The 24,583-nt window shown below is 45.4% G+C and overlaps 2 protein-coding genes across 4 annotated transcripts; one reads left to right on the top strand and one right to left on the bottom strand.

Moving 5' to 3' along the window:
* Window positions 1-467: 467 nt before the first annotated feature.
* Window positions 468-7,037, bottom strand: LOC138814555 (sulfotransferase 2A1-like). Its single transcript, XM_070003521.1, has 6 exons — window positions 6,853-7,037; window positions 5,279-5,490; window positions 3,896-4,022; window positions 2,234-2,328; window positions 1,681-1,858; window positions 468-822 (listed from the first exon to the last, which is right to left on the bottom strand). Exons 1-6 carry the CDS (start codon window positions 6,986-6,988, stop codon window positions 710-712), a joined length of 861 nt encoding a protein of 286 aa, XP_069859622.1. The 5' UTR covers window positions 6,989-7,037; the 3' UTR covers window positions 468-709.
* An 8,418-nt stretch (window positions 7,038-15,455) lies between these two features.
* On the top strand, window positions 15,456-22,051 carry LOC138812066 (3-alpha-hydroxysteroid sulfotransferase-like). 3 transcript variants are annotated; one of them, XM_070000009.1, is made up of 5 exons: window positions 15,456-15,655; window positions 16,999-17,210; window positions 20,170-20,264; window positions 20,669-20,846; window positions 21,699-22,051. In XM_070000009.1, exons 3-5 carry the CDS (start codon window positions 20,208-20,210, stop codon window positions 21,809-21,811), a joined length of 348 nt encoding a protein of 115 aa, XP_069856110.1. In that variant the 5' UTR covers window positions 15,456-15,655; window positions 16,999-17,210; window positions 20,170-20,207; the 3' UTR covers window positions 21,812-22,051. The 3 variants fall into 3 exon arrangements, with proteins under 3 accessions (XP_069856110.1, XP_069856117.1, XP_069856122.1); XM_070000016.1 differs by lacking the exon at window positions 16,999-17,210; XM_070000021.1 differs by lacking the exons at window positions 15,456-15,655; window positions 16,999-17,210 and adding an exon at window positions 18,491-18,610.
* Window positions 22,052-24,583: the final 2,532 nt, after the last annotated feature.

Here is a 24,583-nt window from a genome sequence, read left to right as displayed (position 1 = left end):
ACAAATAAAATAAAATAAAATTTGAAAAAAAGATAAAGGATATATTTATCACTTGAGGGAGATGATACCACACAATGGGTGCTTGTGATTAAGATTGTATTGTAGTATTGGTGCTTGTGATGTCAGGGAAATGGTGATCTCACTTTGTACACGTACGACCATGTGCCCTACTCAATAAATACCTTGTCAAATGCAAACAGGGCACTGGAAGCTGGCAAAAGGCTTCAGGCTCCTGGTGCCCCAAACCTCAATTCCCCGACCTGGTGTCTGTTCTATCTCCATCCCAGGTTGTCCCAAGTTGGGACAGAGCTTCCACTCAAGATCAATGTGGGGAAAATTCCCTTCCCCAGAACATCCAGCAAACCATCAGGCAGCCTCCTGCCATGGGGATCCCACTGTCCCCGCCTAAAGGAACTTCTTCAGGCTTTCACACACGTCGGTTTTGCTAAGCAGAACACTGAGCCATGTTTGTCAGCCCTCAGTGCCGTGGCACAATTTATTTCAGCAAGAACACACATGGGTCCCTTTGTGCTCCTCACCTGCATGTGGCTACCACCCGTCCTAGTGAGTACACCAAAGATGAGACAGGCAAAGTCAGACCTCCTGATTGGAGTGACAGACTAATGCTATGATCTCCGCCCAGTCCTGTCACCTCCATAAGATGGGGACACAAGTCTTCATCCCCACAGACAAGGAGCTAAATCTGGGCTTAGTCCCACAAGAACAGCTCCAGAGGAAGTCCCGCCATCTTCTCCCGGAATGTTTCCTCGAAGGCTTGTGTCTGGGCTGGGGTGAAGTGGTTCTGCCAGTCCCCCATGGTACCTAGGCCGTGGAAAAACAATGACACCAGACTGGGTCAGGGCAGGAAGGCGCTGTCTCCTAGTGTCCCTTCTGCCCTCTGCCTGCCCCGGGGGTGAGGCCACAGATCTCCCTGGGAGATGGACTCCACAGCTACCACGCTCCATGTCCAGGGCTCTCCTCTCAAGTTCTGCCCCCTGCCACCAGAGGGGCACATCCTCCCCAGATGTGTGGGAGCCAGGAAGCTCAGGATATGGTCTCATAGTCACACAATAGCTTTTTCATTTAATACGAAGGTGAATAGATGTTTTATATAATAGAGTTAAGTATGTGTACATGTGTGAATGTGTGTGCAATTGTGTGTCTATACAGGAGTTTGAACTCAGGGCATAGGTGCTGTTTGGGAGTTATTTTCTGCACAAGCCTCATGCTCTACTACTTGAGACACAACTCCATTTTCTGTTTTTTTGGTAGTTAACTGGAGAGAAGGAATCTCCTGGATTATGCTACGCCATCTGGATTTGAACTGTGATGCTCAGATCTCAGGTTCCTGGGCAGCTAGGATTACAGGCCTGAGCCATGGACACCCAGCTGGTACTTACACTTTGTTTTCTTTTTAGATCCACTTACTATCACATTAATTGTTTGTCTGTTGTAGGACTTAAACTCTGGGCCTGGGCAGTGATCTTGAGCTTCTTTTGCTGAAGGCTTGACACTCTACCATGTGAGCCCCAGCTGCACTTCCAGTTTACTTTGTTTTAACACAAGCTGGAAGTGAACAGCCAGCCTGTTCCTGGCTGATCCCTGGCCAGGAGTGTGTGGTTGGAGACCAGATTTCTTTCCCTGGCTTCCAGCACCTCCTTCCCTGGGACATTATCATACCTTTCCTGGTGATTTTGACACCAGCGGGAACAAGCTCCTCTGGGACATCAGGGAGGTTGGACATCTTGTTCTCCTTCATAGCCTGGAAGGAACTGTTCTCCAGGACCAAGTCCAGCTCTCCGGGTTCCAGCGCCTTCCCTAGGAACCCACAGATCCTCTCTACCATGCTCCTCGGGTCCTAAGGAGAGAAAAACAAGGGCTCGGGTATGAGATGGGACAACAGAGCAGGAGTGAGGAGGAGGGAGAAGGAGAAGAGAGAAACAGCAGAAGACACTGGCAGGAGAGAGGATGTGTGGCCTGTGGAGTTGGGGGCGTGACTCAGTGGGTAGAACACCAGCTCTACTTGAAACAAAAATAAAAAAGAAAGAAAAGGAGGATGAGAGGAATGCAGGAAGGAATAACACACAACAGGATGTAGAAAGTTGACATAGAAAGTTGGGATGGAGACTGGGGGAAGGATATTGGGGAAGAAGATACTGGAGAAACAGGGGAGGTGGTAGAAGGGGTGAACAGGGCCATGGTGGGGTGGGGTGCATGTACAATCAATGGTTACCTTTTTCATCTGCTCATAACTGATTACCAGCATGTTCTCCTTTTCCCTCATGGACATCCAGCCCCGGACGTGATCAAACCATGACCCGTAAGGCACTGCAGGAGGAACAGTGGGGCAGCGTGAAAAGTCTCCACCATTCCCGATCTGCATGGTGGTCTCAGCACTGATCGCTCTGGTTGCTGTCACCTTCACCAGGGTGTAACCGACAAATAAGTCCTGTCTCTTTATAGCCTCAAAGAGAGAGCACTACTGAGTACTGGTGTCTCACGCCTGTCATCCTAGCTACTTAGGACACTGAGATTTGAGGATCACTGTCCAAACCAGCCTGGGCAAGAAAGTCTATGAGACTCTTATTGCCAATGCACCACGAAAAAACCAGAAGTGGCGCTGTGGCTCAAGTGGTAGAGTACTTGCCTTGAGCTAAAGAGCTGAGGGACAGCACCCAGGCCCAAAGTACAAGCTCCATGACTGGGAGAAAAGGGGAAGGGAGGGAAAGTGAGGGAGGGAGAGAGAAAGAGAGCAAACACAGGCAATGTGGAGTCAGGACATGCATTTCTAAGCTATTTTTCCTGTAGCACAACCTTTGGCCCATCTGAAGCAGGTCACCAAAGGCCACACCAAAACATCTGACCCGGACAAAGAGTTCCGCAGGCCCTCACAGAACTCAGGCTGAGGGCCTTCCATACCAAGTTGGCCCAAATCCATCATTTGCACAGCTGAGCACAAGTCTGAGTGCAAGGCCTGAGCTGTGAAACACGCACACGAGGCACCTCCCATCCCTTCCCATGGCTCCCAGCAGGTCAGTCTGCAGAGGCCTTGGTGTGCTTTATTCTACTTGAAACATCTTTGCTTGAAATCAGGGCCAGAGCACTGTCCCTCGGTTTCTACACTCCTCACTACCACGTGAGCCACAACTTCACTCCCTGCATCATGATGATTGAGTGGGAATGAGAGCCTCAAGGACTTTCTGCCTGGGTTGGCTTCCAACTCTGACCCTCAGCTCTCAGCTCCTGAGTAGTTGAGATTATAGTCGTGATCCACTATCCCTGACTATAGATACAAGTGGTAAGAGATGTTGAATCAGGGGAGAAATAGCTCATCAAGCGCTTCTACTGGTTGTGAAGCTAAACCCAGAGGGCCTGAGACCCCAGATGATGAGGTACATAGAGCACAGATGTGGGGTCCCCCCACCCTTCATACCCAACTCAGGCCATAGACCCCTGCCAGAACCATGGAGAAGTGACAAAATTACAAGCATGAGGAATGACCCAGAACTTTTGCATGACTAGAAACAGAGCGACCCCAACTTCAAGTGAGAAACTCTGACACGGACAGCAAAACGTTTTAAAACATAAATATATGTATGGAAGGTAGAGTTGGGTTGTGTGGGAAGCCAGTGAGAAGCTGTGAGCCAACATCTGGGAGAAGAGCACCCAGGAGGGGGCGGGTCCTCCATGGCTACGGAAGCTCCAGGGGCTCAAAACACCTTGGGACCTTCCATCATGGGAAAAGTCTGGTGCTGCCTTTAGCCAATGTGAGTTCTGGGAGGAGGAAGCATTGGACCCACAGATGGTGAGATTTAAAGGAGACCTTGGAGAGTAGGGTCGCATAGGCACTCAAAGAGGTTTACATCCTTCTCCATTCACTTCACAGTCTACTCACCATATCCTTGCAAGAACCATTCAAAATATTGTTCCAGTGACTCTGGTTTCTTAGCCAGATTTGTAAAACTCCAGAAATAATAACCAGATATAAGGACATCCTTAGGATTTCTGATGACATAGATCATCTTCAAGGGAGAAAGGAGAGAATTAAACAATTTTCCCATCATTTCTTGCCCTCTTGGTGTTCAAAGAAATTCTAGCCATTTTTTGCTCCAACATTGAAGTATCTGTTGGTCTTTTGGTTGTGCATTAGTTTGTGAAATACTTTTCAGAATTTCTACAATCAAATCACTTTGCCAGGAATAAAAAATGGTGGGACAATGCATTTCCTAAACGTATCTGGGATATTTAAGTAGAAAGCACAGGAGAACAGATGCTGGTTAGCCTTTGCTGGCTGCAGATTTATGAGTCGTTCTGTAAACATCATTGAAACATCTGGGCATGGGTGGCTCTCACCTGTCACCACAGCTACTCAGGCAGCTCAGATATGAGGATCATAGTTTGAAGCTAGCCCAGGCAGAACAGCTCATGAGACACCCATCTCCAATTAACTACCTGAAAACCTCAAGGGGAGCTATGGCGCAAACTGGTAGAATAACAGCTTTGAGTACAAAAGCTCAGGGACAGCTGTGAGTTCAAGTCCCAGGAGTGGTACAAAAACAAAACAACAAAAATCCATTGAAGGAGGGAGCTGAAATGATACAACAGAGATTTCACAGCATAGGCGCTCTTTTCTATGGTGTTCAGGAGCAAATCTATTTGCGTTGTGCCAGGGAAGAGTGTGCACCGTGTGTGGTGTGGGCTGGGCTGGGGAAGAGGGACAAAGGCTCCTGGTCTGATCTGGCCATGAGCACCAGGTATTTATTCACTGCACAGCCTTCAGAGTCAGGCCACTGACACCAGGTCACATGACATGGTGTCATGTTTTTCTTTTCTTTTTTTTACTCAGGACCTATGTGATGTCCCTGTGTTTTTGTGCTCAGGCTGGTGCTTTACCACTTGAGCTGCTGCTCCACTTCTGGCTTTACTTTTGATAGCTCATCAGAGATAAGAATCACCTGGCCTTTCCTACCTGGGCTGACTTCTGATCTTGATCCTTAGATCTCAGCCTCCTTTTTACCTGGGATGACTGCATGAGATCTGGGTATCCACTTAAAACACAGTTTGGTTAGTCTTTCTGTTAGTCATCCAGTTCATCTGGCAGGGATTACAGAGCCATGGTCCACATCTTGGACCCTGTTTGGTCTGAGGACCCTCAATTCATGAAGGAGAGTCTGGGGTCCTTCATGAACTACAGAGGGAGAATGCCAGACCTGCTGGCTATGTGCATTTTTAAGAGGAAAAGGCCTTGATGGAACAGCTATTGGCACTGAGCACTGACCTTGGCCTTGGAAGTGAAGAAAGACTTGGGGAAGAGTTGGATGGGGAGGTGGGAGGTGATGAGGGGGGGACCCTCCTTCCTGTCTTTTATGGTTTGGAATCCAACTTCACCCTCAATCCATGGGGAACGAAGACCTGTGGGCACAGATCGAATCCAGTTGGGATCCCCCTTGGTGTGAATCAGAGAGAGAACCTCAATCAACCAATGGGTTCCTGGAGCAGAAAGAAAAGCAGAGGTCACTCATTTCTATCTGAATTCACAATATTATGTATATATATATGTATATTTATATATATATACACACTATATATATTTGATATATATATATACACACACACACACACACACATACATACATGCATACACACACATAGATAATGGTAAAACATATGTAACATAGACCTTACGGATTTAAACTTTCTCAGGTATGCAATCTGATACGATAAGTAGTGTTTAGTGTATTTTAATCATAGCTCACTCAGTGCCAGTATATTGTCATCTAATAAGTCTACACTGTCCATGAAAACTGAATATTGATTTGCTTGCCACCTGCCCCATCATTCTCTTATCACACCAGGACTTTGGCTTTTCTGGGCCTTGTATGTGAGTGCAGTAGTACACAGTTTGGTTTTTTTTTTTTTTTTGCACTATGGCCTGGACTCATGTGGTTTCAAATGGCAAAATGTCCTGATAATAGTAGAGCATGGGTCTAAGTAGGAAGCATTATTGTCACCTTTGGTCCTCAGCTCCACCCATTTCTGAGCTGCTCCCTGCCCTGGAGATCTTGCCATACAGCTGGCCCCTTCCTCTCTCTACCCAGACCCACCTGAGCTCCCACCTACCTCACTTCTTACCCCCAACCCCTGCTGCTGCTAGATAGTGGAGGTGGTCATGAGCTCTCTCTCTGGGGGAGAAATGGCTCCTCTAATAAACCTTGTAACCATCTTTCTGCTGTGCCTGCCTGCCTTCACATGGTCCCCTGGGAAGGATGTGATGGATCCTTCCCTGAGCTGTCTGCATTTTCAACAGTGTATAATATTCCACTTTGATCTCTCAACTTGTTTGGGATTGTGCAGCCATTTCTCTGTGGATATTTGGGTTTAATGCAGCTGTCAGCTGAAATCCTCCAGTGCCCCCACTGGCTGTGGTTTTCAGCACATTTCCCTTGCAGTGTGCCCTCAGTGCTCCCTCTCCACTCTCCTTGTCCCTTCACACAGGGTCCTTGGCCTGCCAGTGCCTTGTTTTTACACCAAGGTTTCCAGGTCCTAACTATGGCTCATCATGATTCTTCTATTTGAGATCATGCCTTTTCTCCAGGTAAACTCAATTCATCCTTTTCATTTTATGAACTATGGAGCATCTCAAAAACACCTATTTAAAAAACGGTGCTGCCAACCCTGGAACTTGAACAGGGCCTGGGCGCTGTCCATGAGCTGTTGTGCTCAAGACTGGCACAAACCACAGGGCCACAGGGCTTCCATAATGAGCTACTACACCATTCCTACGTGGGACACAGTTAAGAGTGAGGCCACAGCTCTGGCCTTTCCCACACAGCCACAGCCCCGTCTGCTCACCTGATTTGGGGTAGGTCACCGTGATGATATCTTCATCCTTCAGCACCATCTCCTCATGGACTACTTTTAGATGTTCAGGGCAGATATACACAACAGGGAAAGGAATGCCCTGGTACCACACGTAGTCCTCAGCCATGGCAGAGTCCTGGGTGCCTGGCTCTTTGTCCCAAGCCACTGGTACTGCCACCGTGGAAGTGTTGACAGAGTCTAGATGGTCAAGACAATCATTAACTAAGATGAATTGGTGATTTAAAAAAAAACCCTGTAGCCGGTGCTGGTGGCTCACACCTATAATCCTAGCTACTCAGGAGGCTGAGATCTGAGGATCATGGTTCAAAGCCAGCCCGGGCAGGAGAGACCGTGAGACTCCTATCTCCAATAAACCACCATAAAACTGGAAGTGGCACTGTAGCTCAAGTGGCAGAGCACTCGCCTTGAGCTGAAGAGCTGAGGGACAGCGCCCAGGCCCAGAGTTCAAGCCCCATGACGGACAAAAACAAAACAAAAAAACAAAACAAAACAAAAAAAAACCCTGTAATTGTTCCCAGTAATTTATTTTATTTTATTTTTTTGTGTGTGAACATAGTGTACAGAGGGGTTACAATCACATGGGCTGGATAATGCGTACATTTCTTATCAAGCATTGCAGCCTCCTCCTTTGTTTAATCTTCACATCCCTTCCCAGCCTCCCCCCGCACTCAAACCTCCCCCCTCATCCCCCCAGCACCAATGTTGTAAAGTTCGTTTTCGATATGACAGCTTGTACTTCTCATTGTTGCAACAACTCCACCTGTATCCTTAAACGACTTGTTTTTCCCCATCTCCTCCAGAAGTTATACTGACATCAAATATAGTGAAAGCAGGGGTTATACTGTGGGGGAGGGACATACAAAGCAACAAAGAAATAATCTTATAAATGCATTAGAAACAAATGCATGAAAGATAAAAACATTAAAATACATATCTAAGGGTTCACTTTCGTAACATCACATTATCTGACCTTTTTCTGCTTGACTCATACATATACTAGATATTGCAAATAAGGAAAACCTTGGGACCTATGTTTCTTTGTACCTGGCTTACTTCACTTAATATAATTTTTTTCCAAGTTTTTCCATTTCCTAACAAATGGAGCAATGTTGTTCTTTCTGATGGAGGCATAGAATTCCATTGTGTATATATACCACATTTTCTTGATCCATTCATCTATGAGGGGCATCTGGGTTGGTTCCATATCTTAGCTATGGTAAATAATGCTGCAATAAACATAGTTGTGCTGGTAGCTTTAGTGTGGTCTTGTTTATAAACATTTGGTTCCCAGTGATTTTTATTGGGCAACTGTGATATCGTGCAAAGGGTGAACAGTGCTCATCTCATCTTCAGTTCATGGCAGAAAACTAGAAATACAAGAGGAAATAGGCTAGGGCATAAGATTATCTAATGTTTTTTAATGTACTAATCCTTTATTTTGAGAAGAGGAGTAGATATCAGGAAAAATCATAGAGAGGGAAGGGCTGGACTTCTGGATCAACACTGCAAGTTCAATCTACTAATATCACTCCAAGATCTTTGCCAAGATTCCTCAATGCATTGTCCTTCCAAATTCCTCTGTTTCCCCTAGGATTTCTCTCCACTCCAGGCTGGCAGTCATAATCCCCCAGGTCATGGGGACTGTGACAGTTTCTCAGACTTCTTTTCTTTATCCTGACCTTGCAGATTTGACAAACACCAAAAACTTTTATAACTTTATGGGGATGGTGTGAGTGTGTGTGTGTGTGTGTGTGTGTGTGTGTGTGTGTGTGTGTGTGTGTGTGTGTGTGTACACACCACAGAAACTGATTTCTCTCCTTTGTTCCTTCCTTCCATTCTTCCTTCCTTTCTTCCTTCTTTCCTTCCTTCCTTCTTTTCTTTCTTTTCTAGTTGGTCATGGGGCTTGAACTGGCCCTGGGTCCCTCAGTACTTTAGCTCAAGGCAAGCGCTCTACCACTGAGCCAACTTCCCAGTGCTAATTTTTTTAAACTTTCATTTTATTGTAAAGATACTGGACAGAGAGGTTACAGTTACATGTGTAAGGTAATGCTCAGGTTTTTGTTAATGCCAGTCTTGTGTTATGTGCTTCCCATGGGTCTGAGTTGTGTGCATTTTCAACATTGAGCAATATTCCATTTTGATCTCTTAACCCGATTTGGGTGATGCAGCCATTTCTCTGTGGATATTTGGGATTAATTGCCTGGCGCTCTACCATGTTAGCCACAGGTCTTCAATAACCGAGCTACTATATGGTCCCTATGTTGTAGACAGCAGGAGGGAATGGGGGTGCAGGCCTGGAGGTTCCAAGGCAGAGCACTGGAAGTGGAGCTCTGGCTCCGGTGGTAGAGTGTGAGCCTTGAGCGAAAAACTGAGGGACAGTGCCCAGGCCCTGAGTTCAAGTCACAGGACCAGCATACACTTGAATAACATGGTGCTTGCTGCATTTCCATACTTACATTTCTTACTGACATTTTTGTGCCAGACCCAGCAGTCTGGAACCCACAGGACATTAATGTCTTGCAGGGCATTATGGGGTGGTGCCCACCCACATATCCACCCAGGGCCTGGGCTGTGACCCCGTGAAACCTAGGCTGTGTTGTCATCGCACCCTCTCAGGTGTGATGGGGTCACCTGAGAGGCGATCTCTCTTCCACTCCTGACTGGGAAAACTTGACTAAAGCCTGCCTAAAGCCCAGTCAATAGCTATAATTTGAAATGTGGTGAGTGAGGAAGCTCATCTCCAGGCTTTGAAAAATCAACACATCCCCATGACCGACAAAAAGAACAACAAACAGAAAAACAAAAAAAACACCCTAGACATTCTTGGGGCTGGGAATGTGGCTAAGTGGTAGAGCACTTCCCTTGCATGCATGAGTCCCTGGGTTCAATTCCTCAGGACCAAATAAGCTGAAAAAGCCAGAAGCGGTGCTGTGGCTCAAGTGGTAGAGCACTAGCTTTGAGTTGAAGATCTAAGGGACAGTGCCACGGCCCAGAGTTCAAGCCCCAAAACTAACCAAAAAAAAAAAAAATCAACGTGTCTATCCTGCCATAGTAACTGAGGAGGACCAGCTTACCAGACTGGGAGTGGTCCTACCGGTACTGGGCAAAAATGACGTGATTGATCAGGAATCAGAACAGGGAAGAGGTAAGCCAGCCAGGATAAACAGCTATCACCTCTGTACATAGCAGGCAAGGAGGCCTGGAACCTTTGGTTGATTTCAGAGCCCGGTTAAAGATAATTTTCATAAAACTGTAACTGCAAACTGAGTTAAGAGACTAACTTCTCCAAATATATACCATTGAAGAATGCTAATTTAGTGTCCAAAGTTTAACACTCCATCAAGGCTGCAAATGGCAATGTTACAAATCATATTGAAGTCTGTAATGACATTGGCTTCTCTGCTGCAGCCATAATGGGACTCACCATAATATGTCTTAAAATGATTTAGATGTGTAAAAAATGGGATACATAAAAAGAAATTGTTCAAAAGGTAAGAAGTCCTAGCAAATTCAGAGCCTTGTACAAGTTAAATAACCCTCTTGTGGTAGGATGGAGGTTGCCAGACCCTTCTATAAACTTCTCTTACAGCTATAAATTGATTTAGGAAGAGTTCTCTCTTTTTGCCCAATTTTCTTTACATATCCTGACGACTAGAAGCCTCAGACATGTTCAAAGATCTATTTGTATACTAATATGCCTTGCTAACAAAATTGTCTAAACATTTTCTGTTCTTTGTCATCTATTTCTCAAACAGCTCTGAAAAATGTTATTCATTGTGTTTGTATTTTGCCTCATAGTTTGCTTTGTGTTATCTGTCTAATACTGACCACACAGTTTTATTATATTGGGCAAAATAATGTCATTTTGCTATTGGAATTCCAAAAGAATCTATGGCAGATATATATATATATAGTCACTCATAGGGCTTGAACTTTGGGCCTAAGCATTGTCCCTGTTCTCTTTAGCTTACGGCTGGCCACTGTGCCACTTCCAGTTTCCTGGTTGTTAATTGTAGATAAGAGTCTCATGGGCTTTCCTGCCTGGGCTGGCTTTGAACATGGATCTTTAGTCTCAGCCTCCTGAGTAGCTAGGATTACAGGTGTGAGCCACAGGCACCTGGCCAACTTTCATTTTTATAATCTAATTGAGCTTTAAAACTCTTGTACATAAGTATGAGTGTAAGTGTATGTGAAAATGTTCAAAATAATCTAGTATTTCTGCTTAAAATCTGTCATGATGGTGTAAAAAAAACATTTCTGGGAAGGTGGCTCAGTTCTAGAGTGCTTGTCTTGCATGCATGAGGTCCTGGGTTCGATTCATGTGCACCATATAAGCAAAAAAAGTCAGAAGTGGTAGTGTGGCTCAAGTGGTAGAGCACTAGCCTTGAGCTGAAGAGCTCAGAGATAGCACCCATGCCCAGAGTTCAGGCCCAAGGACCGACAAAAACAAACAAACACAACACCAAAAACCAAAGAAAGTTTCCTTGAGCCGAGAAAAGCATTTTGGAGGTAAGACTTGTCTTAAATGTTCATTTCAAAATATAGAAATGATTAAGACTAACCGCTTAAGTTTCAAGTACAGGTATAATGATTTGAGTATGTGTTGGGTCTTCGTCTGTCTTTGGATGGACGGGGTCTGAGGAGAGGTAAGTGCGAATTGTGGCCGCTGGCCTGTTCCCCAGCCTCCCTTAGCCCAGGAGACAATCAGAATCAGATGGGTGTCAAGTCAAGCAGGAACTCGCTTATTAACAGGGAGCATCTCCTTTTTAAAGCAAAAGACTGTGTGGGAGGAGAGGAAATGGAACCAACCAATCGCTGAAAGGCCACACCTTAACATGCACCTAAGCTTCCATGAGTTGTTTACACACTGAACCAAAGCAAATCGGGCTTTGCCCACTCAACTTCCTCTCAGGGCCATCTTTGCTACCCCTCACATATTCACCCTTTTTGTTTTAATGGCAGATCCACCTCCCAGTTAGTTATCTTTTCCCCCTCCTTTGTAAAGGTTATTTTAACAGGATTACATTTGGCCACACAGGGGGTTGGAGGCAAGTCTGGGGGGAAGGAGGGCCCTTGTGCATAAGAGCCTGTCCCAGTTACCTCTCATCCCCACCTAGCACAATAATAAACATCAGTCCCACCACAGTTAGAGTTAGAAATGTCCCAAGCCGTAAAATTTAAAACAAACTGTGCAGACATAGCAAAGCAATCCCGGGCACCTGGTGTCTTTCAAGTAAGCCAGTTCCTTGTACGTGCCTTCAAGTGAGCACAGGGGTCAAGATGACCTTTAAAGCTTTACTGTCAGCTCCCAACACCTGTCTTTGTCTAAAGAAGTGAACCCGCCTGTCTTAGGTTGGGTAGATTGCCTTATCTGTCTTTCCCGTCATCGGGAACTTCTTCAGAGCAAAGCTGAAGTCCCTGTCTTAGGTTGGTCCGACTGGCACCCCCTCTTACCTGTCTCTGGCTGCGGTTCCTCTCGGGGAAATTTATTTACTTGGAGCTTGATCTTATGTAACTGGCTGGCTCCTAAGAGTTTTGCAGTGCATGTATAATGCAAGGAAGGCATAGAAAAACCATCAGCAAAAGCATTCCCAGGCCAAACAATGTCATTAGCCCTTTAACTTTAGTCAGGGATGGGATAGCAGTCTTTGCCACTTTAGAGTCCAGAGGTGGGGCTTGTTCTACAGTAGGTTTTAGACATATTTACAGGACACATAACAAATGGTGGTTGTACAAGCAATTATTAAAAGAACAATTAGAGCAGCTAACATTAAAATAGACAGGAAATGAATGCATCATTGTTGTTTATAATGATGATGGAGCTTATTCAGACTGCTGGTGCCTCCTGCTCAGTATAAGCCTCTGTTTGGGAGGTTCCTATGCTGGATAAACTGTTGCACTTAAAAATTGTACTGTGATATGTAACAACTCAGAAATGGGACCTGTCCAGTGATATAAAGATGGAGTTAAGATATTTGGTCAGACTGGCTGCCAGTGGTTCATGCCTGTCATCCTAGCTACTCAGGAGGCTGAGATCTGAGGATCGCAGTTCAAAGCCAGCCCAGGCGGTAAGTGGTGAAAACTTGAAGTGGTGCTGTGGCTCAAAAGAGAAAATTCTCTGAAGAAGAAGAAAGAAGGATGGCCAACAGACACATGAAGAAATGTTCAACATCCCTAGCCATAAAAGAAATGCATATCAAAACAACATTGAGATATCACCTCACTCCAGTTAGAACGGCAAAAATCAAGAACTCTAACAACAACAGATGCTGGAGGGGATGTGGACAGAAAGGAACCTTACTTCATTGTTGGTGGGAATGTAAACTTGTTCAACCACTTTGGAAAGCAGTATGGAGGTTCCTCAAAAGACTTCACATAGAACTCCCCTATGACCCAGCAATCCCACTTTTGGGCATTTACCCAAATGTTTACAAACAAGACCACACTAAAGCTACCAGCACAACTATGTTTATTGCAGCATTATTTACCATAGCTAAGATCTGGAACCAACCCAGATGCCCCTGAGTAGATGAATGGATCAAGAAAATGTGGTATATATACACAATGGAATTCTATGCCTCCATCAGAAAGAATGACATTGCCCCATTTGTTAAGAAATGGAAAAACTTGGAAAAAATTATATTAAGTGAAGTAAGCCAGGCCCAAAGAAACATAGGTCCCATGGTTTCCCTTATTTGTAATATCTAGTATATGTATGAGTCAAGCAGAAAAGGTCAGATAATGTAATGTCAGGAAAATGAACCCTTAGATGTGTATTTTAATGTTTTTTTCTTTCATGCATGTGTTTCTAACGCATTCATAAGATTATCTCTTTGTTGCTTTGTATGTCCCTCCCCCACAGTATAACCCCTGCTTTCACTATATTTGATGTCAGTATAACTTGTGGAGGACATGGGGAAAAATGAGTTGTTTAAGGATACAGGTGGACCTGTTGCAACAATGAGAAGTACAAGTTGGCATGTCCAAAACGAGCTTTACAACGTCGGTGCAGGGGAGGGGGAAGGGGAGGGGAAGGAGAAGGATTGGGATTGGGGGGGAGGGGGGAGGCTGGGAAGGGATGTGAAGGGTAAACAAAGGAGGAGGCTGCAATGCTTGGTAAGAAATGTACGCATTATCCTGCCCATGTAATTGTAACTCCTCTGTACAGTATGTTCACAAATAAAATTAAATTAAATTTAAAAAAATAAATAAATAAATTAGCACTGGGTAGTTGGCTCAGTGGTAGAGTGCTTGCCTCATATAAGTGAGGCCCTGGATTCAATTCCTTGGCATCACATAAACAGAAAAAGCCGGCCGTGGTCCTATGACTCAAGTGGTAGAGTGCTAGCCTTGAGCAAAAGAAGCTCAGGAATAGCACCTTGACCCAGAATTCAAGCCCAGGACTTGAAGAGAAAAAAAAAAGCCAGGCCCCAGTGACACACACCTGTAATCCCAGCTAATTAGGAAGTAAGGATCAAAGTTGGAAGCCAGCCCAGGCAGCAAAGCCCAAGAGACTCATCTCCAACAAGACAAAAAGTGGAGCTGTGGCTAAAATGGTAGAGCACTAATCTTAAGCACAAAAACACAGGGACAGTGCCCAGGACCTGAGTTCAAGCCACAGGAAAAAAAATGGATTCATCCTCCAGAGAGAACAACCCACTTCCCAGGTACAGCCTACACCAGGCCAACCCCAAAGAGTTCCCAGTGCAATGCTACCTAGATTTCATCGCTCCTGAACATCATAGACATGGGTTCCTGGGGGATGGGAAGGTGGCGCAGTGGTAGAGCATTTGCCTCACATTGATGAGGCCCTGGGTTCGCTTCCTTAGCACCACATAAACAGAAAAGGCAGGAAGTGGTACTGTGGATCAAGTGGTAGAGCGCTTGCCTTGAGCTAAAAAACTGAGAAACCAAGGGCCAGTTCAACCCCCTTGAACAAGTACAAAAAAAAAGGAAACAAGGAAGGAAAGAAGGAAGGAAGGAAGGAGAGAAATCAGTTTCTGTGGTATACACACACACACACACACACACACACACACCATCCCCATAAAGTTACAGAATTATTTGTTGTTTCTCAAATCTGCAAGGTCAGGATAAAGAAAAAAAGTCTGAGAAACTGTCCCTGCATCCAGGGGCCTAAGGAATCTTGGAGACCCATGACCTGAGGGATCATGGCTGACATCCTGGAGTGGAGAGAGATCCTAGGGGAAACAGAGGAAATTGGAAGGACAATGCATTGAGGAATCTTGGCAAAGATCTTGGAGTGATATTAGTAGATTGAACTTGGGGTGTTGATCCAGAAGTCCGGCACTTCCCTCTCCACGATTTTTTCTGATATCTACACCTCTTCTCAAAATAATGAATTAGTGCATTAAAAAATATTAGGTAATCTTATACCCTAGCCTATTTCCTCTTGTATTTCTAGTTTTCTGCCTTGAACTGAGGAACAGATGAGCATAGTTCACCCTTTGCATGATTTCACAGTTACCCAATAAAAATCCGTGGGGACAATCACAGGGTTTTTTATCATCAATTAATCTTAGTAAATGATTGTCTTCACCATCCAGACTCTGTCACCACTTCCACAGTGGCAGTGGCAGTGGCCTGGGACCAAGAGCCAGGCACCCAGGACTCTGCCATGGTCAGGACTACATGTGGTACCAGGGCATTCCTTTCCCTGTTGTGGATTTCAACCCTGAAGTCATAAAAGCAGTCCACAAGGAGCTGGTGCTGAAGGACGAAGACATCATCACGGTGACCTACCCCAAATCAGGTGAGCAGAGGGAGCTGTGGCTGGGTGGGAAAAGCCAGAGCTGTGACCTCACTCCCAACTGTGTCTAACGTAGGAATGGTGTAGTAGCTGATTATTGAAGACCTGTGGCCCTGTGGTATTGTGCCAGGCTTGAGCGCAACAGCTCATGCACAGCGTTCAGGCCCTGTTCAAGCTCCAGGGTTGGCAGCAGATTTTTTTTAAATAGGTATTCTAAAGGTGCTCCATAGTTCATTATACGAAAAGGATAATTTTGAGGTTACCTGGAGAAAAAGCATGATCTCAAATAGAAGAATCATGATGGGCCATAGTTAGGACCTGGAAAACTTGGGGTAAACACAAGGCACTGGCAGGCCAGGGAGCCTGTGTGAAGGGGCACGGGGAGTGGGGAGGGAGCTCTGAGGGCACACTGCAAGGGAATGTGCTGAAAACCACAGCCAGTGGGGGCACTGCAGGATTTCAGCAACAGCTGACAGCTGCATTAAACCCAAATATCCACAGAGAAATGGCTGCACAATCCCAAACAAGTTGAGAGATCAAAGTGGAATATTATACACTGTTGAAAATGCAGACAGCTCAGGGAAGGATCCATCACATGCTTCCCAGGGGACCATGTGAAGGCAGGCAGGCACAGTAGAATGATGGTTACAAGGTTTATTACAGGAGCCATTTCTCCCCCAGAGAGAGAGCTCATGACCAACTCCACTATCTAGCAGCAGCAGGGGCTGGGGGTAGGAAGTGAGGTAGGTGGGAGCTCAAGTGGGTTGGGTAGAGACAGGGAGGGGCCAGCTGTAAGGCAGGAATTCCAGGGCAGGGAGCAGCTCAGAAATGGGTGGAGCTGAGGACCAAAAGTGAGCATAATGCTTCCTACTTAGACCCATGCTCTACTATTATAAGGGCATTTTGACATTTGAAACCCGATGATTCAAGGCCATAGTGCAAAAAAAAACCAAACAAACTGTGTACTATTGCACTCACATACAAGGCCCAGAACTACCAAAGTCCTGGTGTGATAAGAGAATGATGGGGCAGGTGGCAAGCAAATCAATATTCAGTTTTCATGGACAGTGTAGACTTATTAGTTGACAAAATACTGGCACTGAGTGAGCTATGATTAAAATAAACTAAACACTACTTATCCATATCAGATTGCATACCTGAGAAAATTTATATCTGTAAGGTCGATGTTACATATGCTTTACCAGTATAAGTATGTGTGTGTGTAAGCATGTATGTGTGTGTGTGTGGGTTTGTGTGTGTGTGTGTATATATATACATATATATATATATATATTATTGTGTATTCAGATAGAAATGAGTGACCTCTGCTTTTCTTTCTGCCCCAGGAACCCATTGGTTGATTGAGGTTCTCTCTCTGATTCACACCAAGGGGGATCCCAACTGGGTTCAATCTGTACCCACAGGTCTTGATTCCCCATGGATCGAGACTGAAACTGGATAAAAATTGAAAGTGGAGAGGAAGGAGGGTCCCCCCCTCATCCCCTTCCACCTCCACATCCAACTGTTCCCCAAGTCTTTCTTCACTGCCAAGGCCAAGGTCAGTGCTCAGAGCCCAATAGCTGTACCATCAAGGCCTTTTCCTCTTAAAAATGCACATAGCCAGCAGGTCTGGCATTCTCCCTCTGTAGTTCATGGAGGACCCCAGACTCTCCTTCATGAATTCAGTGTCCTCAGACCAAACCAGAGTCCAAGATGTGGACTATGGCTCTGTAATCCCTGCCAGATGAACTGGATGACTAACAGAAAGACTAAACAAACTGTGTTTTAAGTGGATACCCAGGCCTCGTGTGGTCAGCCCAGCTAAAGAGGAGGCTGAGATCTGAGGATCAAGATCAGATGTTAGCCCAGGTAGGAAAGGCCAGGTGATTCTTATCTCTGATGATCTATCAAAAATGAAGCCAGAAGTGGAGTAGCATCTCAAGTGGTAAAGCACCAGACTGAACACAAAAACACAGGGACAGTACCTAGGTCCTGAGTAAAAAAAAAAAGAAAAAAGAAAATTGAGCTTATGTGGTTTCAATGTCATGTAACCTGATGTCAGTGGCCTGACTCTGAAGGCTGTGCAGTGAATAAACACCTGGTGCTCATGGCCAGACCAGACCAGGAGCCTTTGTCCCGCTTCCCCAGCCCAGCCCACACTACACACGATGCACACTCTTCCCTGGCACAAGGCTACCTAGATTTGTTCGTGAACACCATAGAAATGGGCGCCTGTGCTGTGAAATCTCTGTTGTATCATTTCAGCTCCCTCCTTCAATGGATTTTTGTTGTTTTGTTTTTGTGCCACTCCTGGGACTTGAACTCACAGCTGTCCCTGAGCTTTTGTACTCAAAGCTGTTATTCTACCAGTTTGCGCCATAGCTCCCCTTGAGGTTTTCAGGTAGTTAATTGGAGATGGGTGTCTCATGAGCTGTTCTGCCTGGGCTAGCTTCAAACTATGATCCTCAGATCTGAGCTGCCTGAGTAGCTGTGGTTACAGCTTAGAGCCACCCATGCCCAGATGTTTCAATGATGTTCACAGAACAAATCCTAAATCTGCAGCCAAGAAAAGCTAACCAGCATCTGCTCTCCAGTGTTTAGTAGATAAATATTCCAGATACACTTAGGAAATGTGTTGTCCCACCATTGATTTATTCCTGGCAAAGTGATTGGATTGTAGGAACTCTGAAAAGTATTTCATAAATTAATGCACAACCAAAAGATCAACAGATACTTCAATGTTGGAGCAATAATGGCTAGAATTTGTCTGAACACCAAGAGTGCAAGAAATGATGGGAATATTGTTTAATTCTCTCTTTGCTCCCTTAAAGATGATCTATGTCATCAGAAATCTTAAGGATGTCCTTATATCTGGTTATTATTTCTGGCATTTTACAAATCTGGGTAAGAAACCAGAGTCACTGGAACAAATATTTGAATGGTTCTTGCAAGGACAAGGTGAGTAGACTGTGAAGTGAATGGAGAAAGATGGAAACCTCTTTGAGTGCCTATGGGACCCCACTCTCCAAGGTCTCCTTTAAATCTTACCATCTGTGGGTCCAATGCTTCCTCATCCCAGAACTCACATTGGCTAAAGGCAGCACCAGACTTCTCCCATGATGGAAGGTCCCAAAGTGTTTTGAGCCCCTTGAGCTTCCGTAGCCATGGAGGACCCATCCCACCCTGCGTGCTCTACTCCCAGATCTTGGCACACAGCTTCTCACTGGCTTCCCACACAACCCAACTCTACCTTCCCTGTATATTTTTATATTTTAAATTTGTTTGGCTGTCCGTGTCAGAGTTTCTCACTTGAAGTTGGGATCGCTCTGTTTCTAGTCATGCAAAAGTTCTGGGTCATTCCTCATGCTTGTAATTTTGTCACTTCTCCATGGTTCTGTCAGGGGTCCATGGCCTGAGGTGGGTATGAAGGGTGGGGGACCCCACTTCTGTGCTCTATGTACCTCATCATCTGGTGTCTCAGGCCCTCTGGGTTTATCTTCACAACTAGTAGAGTTGCTTCATGAGCTGTTTCTCCCCTGATTCAGCATCTCTTACCACTAAGATCTATATTCAAGGCTGGTATATCATGCCTATAATCTCAGGAGCTTACAGCTGAGGGTCAGAGTTGGAAGCCAACTCAGGCAGAAAGTCCTTGAGACTTTCATACCCACTCAATCATCATGATGCAGGGAGTGAAGGTGTGGCTCAAGTGGTAGAGAGGAGTGTAGAAACCGAGGGACAGTGCTCTGGCCCTGATTTCAAGCAAAGATGTTTGCAGTAGAATAAACCACACCAAGACCTCTGTAGAGTGACCTGCGGGGAGCCATGGGCAGGCATGGGAGGTGCCTCATGTGCATGTGTCACAGCTCAGACCTTGTACTTGAATTTGTGCTCAGGTGTGCAAGTGATGGTTTTCAGCCAACTTGGCATGGAAGGCCCTCAGCCTGAGTTCTGTGAGGGCCTGCGGAACTCTGTCCCGGTCAGAGGTTTTGGTGTGGCCTTTGGTGACCTGCTTCAGATGGGCCAAAGGTTGTGCTACAGGAAAAAAATTGCTTAGAAATCCATGTCCTGGCTACACAGTGCTGGTGTTTGCTCTCTTTCTCTCTCCCTCCCTTTCTATCCCTTCCTTCCCCCTCTCTCTTATTCATGGGGCATGAACTCTGGGCCTGGGTGCTATCCCTCAGCTCTTTAGCTCAAGGTGAGCACTCTACCACTTGAGCCACAGCGCCACTTCTGGTTTTTTGGTGGTTCATTGGCAATAAGAGTCTCATAGACTTTCATGCCCATGCTGGTTTGGACACTGATCCTCAAATCTCAGTGTCCTAAGTAGCTAGGATGACAGGCGTGAGCCACCAGTACTCGGTAGAGCTCTCTGTTTGAGGCTATAAAGAGACAAGACTTATTTGTCATTTACACCCTGGTGAAGGTGACAGGGACCAGAGCAATCAGTGCTGAGACCACCATGCAGATCGGGAATGGTGCAGACTTTTAACACTGCCCCACTGTTCCCCCTGCAGTGCCTTACGGGTCATGATTTGATCACGTCCGGGGCTGGATGTCCCTGAGGGAAAAGGAAAACGTGCTGATACTCAGTTATGAGCAGATGAAAAAGGTAACAACTGATTTTACATACACCCCACCACTGCCCTCTTCACCCCTTCTCCCATCTCCCCTGTTTCTCCAGTATCTTCTTCCCCAGTATCCTCCCCTCAGTCTCCATCCCACCTTCTATGTCAACTTTCTACATCCTGTTGTGTGTTATTCCTTCCTGCATTCCTCTCATCCTCCCTTTCTTTCTTTTTTATTTTTGTTTCAAGATGGAGTCTTGAACTCAGTACCTGATGTTTTGCTTTTTGGCTGGTGCTCTACCCACTGAGTCACGCCCCCAACTCCACAGGCCACCCATCCTCTCTCCTGCCAGTGTCTTCTGCTGTTTCTCTCTTCTCCTGCTCCCTCCTCCTCACTCCTGCTCTGTTGTCCCATCTCATACCCGAGCCTTTGTTTTTCTCTCCTTAGGACCCGAGGAGCATGGTAGAGAGGATCTGTGGGTTCCTAGGGAAGGCGCTGGAACCCGGAAAGCTGGACTTGGTCCCGGAGAACAGTTCCTTCCAGGCAATGAAGGAGAACAAGATGTCCAACCTCCCTCGTCTCCCAGAGGAGCTTGTTCCTGCTGGTTTCAAAATCACCAGGAAAGGTATGGAAATGTCCCAGGGAAGGAGGTACTGGAAGCCAGGGAAAGAAATCTGGTTTCCAACCACACACTCCTGGCCAGGGATCAGCCAGGAACAGGCTGGATGTTCTCTTCCAGCTTGTGTTAAAACAAAGTAAACTGGAAGTGCAGCTGGGGCTCAAATGCCAAGCCTTCAGCAAAAGAAGCTCAAGATCAGTGCCCAGAGCCAGATTTAAGTCCTAAAACAGACAAACAAGTAATGTGATAGTATGTGAATCTGAAAAGAAAACAAAGTATAAGTACCAGCTGGGTGTCCATGGCTCAAGCCTGTAATCCTACCTGCCCAGGAACCTGAGATCTGAGCATCACAGTTCAAATCCAGACGGAGTAGCATAGTCCAGGAGATTCCTTCTCTCCAGTTCAATACCAAAAAACAGAAAATGGAGTTGTGGCTCAAGTAGTAGAGCATGAGGCTTGTGCAGAAAATAATTCCCAAAAAGCACCTATGCCCTGAGTTCAAACTCCTGTATAGACATACACATGCACACACATGCACACATGTACACATACTTAACTCTATTATACAAAAACTCTATTCAACTTCCTATTAAATGAAAATGCTATTGTGTGACTATGAGACCATATCCTGAGCTTCCTGACTCCCACACATCTGGGGAGGATGTGCCCCTCTGGTGGCAGGGGACAGAACTTGAGAAGAGAACACTGGACATGGAGCATGGTTGCTGTGGAGTCCATCTGCCAGGGAGATCTGTGGCCTCACCCTGGGGGCAGGAAGAGGGCAGAAGGGACAGGAGGGGACAGACAGTGCCTTCCTGCCCTGACCCAGTCTGGTGTCATTGTTTTTCCATGTCCTAGGTATCACGGGGGACTGGAAGAACCACTTCACCCCAGCCCAGACACAAGCCTTTGAGGAAACATTCCGGGAGAAGATGGAGGGACTTCCTCCGGAGCTGTTCTCCTGGGACTAAGCCCAGATTTAGCTCCTTGTCTGTTGTGATGAAGACTTGTGACCCATCTTATGGAGGTGACAGGACTGGGTGGAGATCATAGCATTAGTCTGTCACTTGATTCTGGAGGTCTGACTTTGCCTGTCACATATTTGGTACAATCACCAGGACGGGTGGCAGCCATATGCAGATGAGGAACACAAAGGACCCGCGTGTGTTCTTGATGAAATAAATGGTGCCACGGCACCGAGGGCTGACAAACATGCCTTAGTGTTCTGTTTATCAAAGTCGACCTGGGTGAAGGGCTGCGGAGGTCCCTTGGGCGGGGACAGTGGGCTGCCCATGGCAGGAGGCTGACTGAGGTTTTGATGGATGTCGTGTGGAAGGGATTTCTTCCCTCGCATTGAGCTTGAGTGGAAGCTCTGTCCCAACTTGGGACAACCTGGGATGAGGCCGGAACAGACACCAGCTCCTGGAATTGAGGTTTGGGGCACCAGGAGCCTGAAGCCTTTTGCCAGCTCCCGGTGCCCTGTGTCCATTGGACAAAGTATTTATTGAGTAGAGCACAGGGGTGTACGTGTACATAGTGAGATCACCATTTCCCTGACATCACAAGCACCAATACTACAATACAGTCTTAATCACAAGCACCCATTGTGTGGTATCATCTCCCTCAAGTGATAAATAACTCCTTCATCTTAAGCAGCAGGTGTAAGCAGCAAATGACTTAGAGTTCACATAGATTTTTGTCTGCTGTGGAATTAGCCTACACCCAAGAAAGAAATCTGAAGTCCTATCAATCCAGAAGGGATTGACCTTTCCAGGAAGCTCTCAGGATTCTAAGAGTTCATGTTCAGAGGAGGCCTTCCATCCTCCCAATCCTTTCTGCTCTCACAGCTCAGCTTTTGGGGGCTCTCACAATCGCCCCTTTTCCTATGATTTCAGAAAGCATAATTCTCATTTCTGTTTGAGCTAGCATATGCTCCATGATAGAAGATAAGTATTGAAATAGAAAGGAGGCTAGCCTGATAATCTATAAAATAGAGGATCTTGGGCCCAGAAAAGACAAAAAAAAACAAAACAGGAAAACTATTCTGGAAGTCCCCAGTTATCACTGAATTTTAACTTTTTCAGCTCCTGTTTGAGCTGCTCTAGCTGGTTCTGAATCCTTTCAGAATTGCCAGTTATCTAAAAGCATCTCAGTCCTTCAAACAGTTCACATCCTAAATGGTTTTTCAACAGCAAAGAATCTGTGGCAGTTCCAATGTATCAAATTATTGTTCTTCCCTTTTTCATTTCTTCATTGATTGATTGATTTGTTGATTGATTTCTTGATTTATTTATCTGTCACATGGTTGAAAATACAAAGTAGTCTGCTTCACTCTTTCTGGACACCTTATTCAAGTCTAGGGACAGGCAGAATAAAGCTGCAGCTACAGCCCTATGTATTTAACAGCATTAAGTTAACACAATATCAAGTGAGATCTTGTCTTATGCATCTCTTATTCTGATGGGTCAAATTACTAAGACAGACAGGCACCATTCTCCTAACATAACAGCAACAGATAATTTGTCTTTAGAGAGCCACCTACCTTTCATCCACAAAAGAAAGAACAGCCAATGACAACTCTTTTTCCTTGAGGCAATCAGCGTGTTGTCAGTGATGAGCAATTGCTAAGGTCATTTGCACAGCTGAAGCATGAACACTCACAGTAAACTATAAATTCAAGGACCAAAGTTAATTCATTCTCTAAAATCTCATCTTCTTGACAACTAATTTCACCCTGAGTTATATTTTTTCCTCTTTTAAACTGACAGCATGTCCTACTAAACTTTGTGTTAGAACATTTTGCACAGAAGAGCCTTCTTTGATACAAAAAGAAGTTTCATTCATGGTCTTTTTTTTTTTTTTTTTTTTTTTTTGGTCATAGAGCTTGAACTTTGAGCCTGGGTACTGTCTCTGAGCTCTTTAGCGCAAAGCTAGCTCTCTATGACTTGGGCCACAGCACCACTTCCGGTTTTCACCACTTCCGGCCTGGGCTGCCTTTGAACTGCGATCCTCAGATCTCAGCCTCCTGAGTAGCTAGGATGACAGGCATGAACCACTGGCACCCAACATGACTAAATATCTTAACTCCATCTTTATATCACTGGACAGGTCCCATTTCTGAGTTGTTACATATCACAGTACAATTTAAGTGCAACAGTTTACCCAGCATAGGAACCTCCCAAACAGAGGCTTATACTGAGCAGGAGGCACCAACCACCTGAATAAGCACCATCTTTATTATCAACAATGATGATGCATTCACTTCCTGTCCTTTGAACTTTTAGCATCTCTCAGAGAACGCTTTCTAGAGAAAGGTTCTTCACTGGTCCCCAGGTGGGAAGGTTCCCTGTTTCTCTTTCTCCCTGAGTCTTTAGTCCTCTTGAACATTTTCTCCAGAGGTTCCTGGAGATTGGATGCATTTTCTATTTATTTCTGGGTTTTCATTTCAGGGTAGGTAGACAGATGTCCGCTGAACCTGTGCACACACAGGAATAACCACCACCCCATACTTTGACGGTTCCGGGTCTCTAGTTATTACCAATGTCATCCTTTCAGCATATATGTTGAGGTAAAGAATCAATTTTTTCAGATCTTTCCAAAGTTTATCTGCTGCTGAAGTATTGGATGGAAAAAGTAAATTTTCAAAATTAAGGGTATAGAATGCCATTGCTAGCTGTTCTTGGGGGTTCTAATGACCTACACCTATCTCCTCCCTCCCCCCTACTTTTTTTTGTCAGTCCTGA

Source organism: Dipodomys merriami, unplaced genomic scaffold (assembly GCF_024711535.1).
Source record: "Dipodomys merriami isolate MVZ:Mamm:240054 unplaced genomic scaffold, mDipMer1.0.p SCAF_106, whole genome shotgun sequence".
In the NCBI taxonomy this organism is placed as follows: domain Eukaryota; kingdom Metazoa; phylum Chordata; class Mammalia; order Rodentia; family Heteromyidae; genus Dipodomys; species Dipodomys merriami.
Note: the sequence above shows the minus strand (reverse complement) of the source record. Positions and strands in the feature narration are given on the sequence as shown.

Excerpts from the sequence above, each read along its gene's own strand:
- LOC138812066 (XM_070000016.1), top strand. The coding sequence starts at position 20,208 with ATGTCCCTGAGGGAAAAGGAAAACGTGCTGATACTCAGTTATGAGCAG. Across the intron at positions 20,265-20,668 it reads GTTATGAGCAGATGAAAAAG|GACCCGAGGAGCATGGTAGA; the intron begins GTAACAACTGAT and ends TTCTCTCCTTAG. Across the intron at positions 20,847-21,698 it reads TTTCAAAATCACCAGGAAAG|GTATCACGGGGGACTGGAAG; the intron begins GTATGGAAATGT and ends TCCATGTCCTAG.
- LOC138814555 (XM_070003521.1), bottom strand. The coding sequence starts at position 6,988 with ATGGCTGAGGACTACGTGTGGTACCAGGGCATTCCTTTCCCTGTTGTG. Across the intron at positions 2,329-3,895 it reads ATGGTTCTTGCAAGGATATG|TGCCTTACGGGTCATGGTTT; the intron begins GTGAGTAGACTG and ends TTCCTCCTGCAG. Across the intron at positions 823-1,680 it reads TGTCAAAATCACCAGGAAAG|GTACCATGGGGGACTGGCAG; the intron begins GTATGATAATGT and ends TCCACGGCCTAG.